The following is a 1,960-nucleotide window of genomic DNA, read 5'->3' as shown; positions in this document are numbered from 1 at the left end:
GCAGCCCAAGGACGCCGACTCGGCCCGAGAGCCCCAGAAAGGTGAGCGTGGTCGGTCCGGGGTGGCACGGCCCCGTAAGGCCACCTGCCCCCCCACCCCCCCCATCCCGTGACACCCACCCCGTCCCCTTCATCCCATCCCCACGCAGACACGCCGGCCGTGGAAGTGAAGAGCCTGGACCTGCTGGCAGCTCTGCCCACCCCTCCGCACAACCAGACCGAGGACGTCAGGTGAGCCGTCCCCGTGGGTGACATCTGCCCTTACTATGGGTGGTGATGCTGGCGTGGCCGTGACGCGCCTTTGTCCCCGTAGGATGGAGAGCGACGACGACAGCGATTCCCCCGACAGCATCGTCCCTGCCTCGTCCCCCGAGAGCGTGCTGGGCGAGGAGCTGCTGCGCTTCCCCCTGCTCAGCGAGGCCAAACCGGAGCTGGAGGAGCGCGTGCTGTCCCCCATCATCCCCATCATCCCCCGGGCCAGCATCCCAGGTGGGCACGGAGCGGGCAGGAAGGGGGGCTGGGGAGCCTAGGAGGGATTTATGGGGTGTATGGACCTGCAGGAGGGGTGCAGGAGGGTCCTCGGGGAGCAGTGTTTCTTGGGGATTGGGGCACGTAGAAGGGATCTGTGGCATGCATAGACTTGTAGGAGCGGAGCATGGACCAGTGGGGTGGAAGAGTCCCATAAGGACCCGCTCCCAGGGGTGTTTTTGGGGAATGGAGGCACTAAGAAGTGGTCTTGTGGGGTCTATGGACAGGAGGGGTGAGGTGAGGTCCCCTAGGACGCCTTCCCAGCAGCGTTCCAGTGGGAGCCCAGGGCATCTAGGTGGGCTCGTGGGCAAGCGGGGGTCTTGGGTGACTCTGCCCCCTTCTCCCCACCCCAGTGTTCCCCGACACGAAGCCCTTTGAGGCCGCGGAGCCCTTTGGGGCACCCCCAGGGAAGATAGGGGCAGCCGGCCCCGGCGCCCCATGGGAGAAGGGCAAGAGCAGCGAGGTGTCCGTCATGCTGACAGTGTCTGCTGCAGCTGCCAAGGTGAGCAAAGGGACGGGGCGGGGGGGGTCCCTGTGCTGTGACACCCTGGACCCACTGCATCCTTGTTTCCCCCAGAACCTCAATGGGGTGATGGTGGCCATGGCCGAGCTGCTGAGCGTGAAGATCCCCAGCTCCTACGAGGTGCTGTTCCCAGACGGCCCCGTGCGAGCGGCCGTGGTCGAGGCTAAGAAGGTGGAGACGGACGTGGCTGGTGAGCATCTTGCCTTGTCCCCGTGTCCCCTGTCCCCGTGCTGGGCGCTCTGTGACCGCCCGTCTCTGCTGCAGGGATGCTGGGTGGCAAGGAGAAGGTGGTGCTGGCCGGGAAGGTGCCGGAGAGCAGCTCCGAGTGGCTGAAGCAGTTTGATGCAGTGCTGCCCGGGTACAGCCTGAAGGGCGAGCTGGATCTCCTGACCCTGCTCCGACAGGTCAGTGGGGTCCCTGGGATGGGGAGGGGGACACGGGGGGGTCTCTGTGAGGTTGTGACCATAGTGGGAGGGGTGCGTGGTCCGCACAGGGCTGTGCTTGAGGTGGTTGTGCTGTGATTGTGGTAGTGGGGCTTGGTTATGGGGGTCCCTGTAGGGCTGAGGTTTCCCTATGGAGAGGGGCTGAGGTCCCGGTGTCACATTGGGACCGCATGGAAGGGGTTGGGGGTCTCCTTGCAGGGCGGCGGGGCTCTGTGAGGTCCTTGCAGGGTGATGTACGGGGAGGCGAAGGGTGGGAGCCCATCAGGGTGCTCTGACCCGTGCCCCCCGTGCTACAGGAGAGCCCCGTGCCCGAGAAAACCCTGCACCACGGCTACGTCAACAATGTCTCCAACCTGGACGTGCGGCAGCTCTCCGTCATGCCCCAGGAGCCCTCGCCCCCGCTGTCCCCCTCCGTCCCCTCCCCATCCAGCCCCACTGAGGCCGCCAGGGTCCCCGACCCCGAGGCC

At 66.3% G+C, this 1,960-nt stretch overlaps 1 protein-coding gene across 1 annotated transcript in view; it reads left to right on the top strand.

The window, feature by feature from the left end:
- KMT2D (lysine methyltransferase 2D) overlaps positions 1-1,960 on the top strand; it is a gene marked incomplete in the record, with an annotated part of 24,919 nt that overhangs the window by 20,457 nt on the left and 2,502 nt on the right. The window contains 7 exon segments of the mRNA XM_021379074.1: positions 1-41; positions 149-230; positions 313-488; positions 881-1,029; positions 1,105-1,240; positions 1,315-1,454; positions 1,790-1,953. Of these exon segments, the coding sequence (XP_021234749.1) occupies positions 1-41; positions 149-230; positions 313-488; positions 881-1,029; positions 1,105-1,240; positions 1,315-1,454; positions 1,790-1,953 (888 nt within the window).

The sequence above is a fragment of the Numida meleagris genome, chromosome 32 (assembly GCF_002078875.1).
Source record: "Numida meleagris isolate 19003 breed g44 Domestic line chromosome 32, NumMel1.0, whole genome shotgun sequence".
NCBI lineage: Eukaryota > Metazoa > Chordata > Aves > Galliformes > Numididae > Numida > Numida meleagris.
The sequence above is the reverse complement of the archived record's forward strand: the minus strand, read 5'-3'. Positions and strand labels throughout refer to the sequence as shown.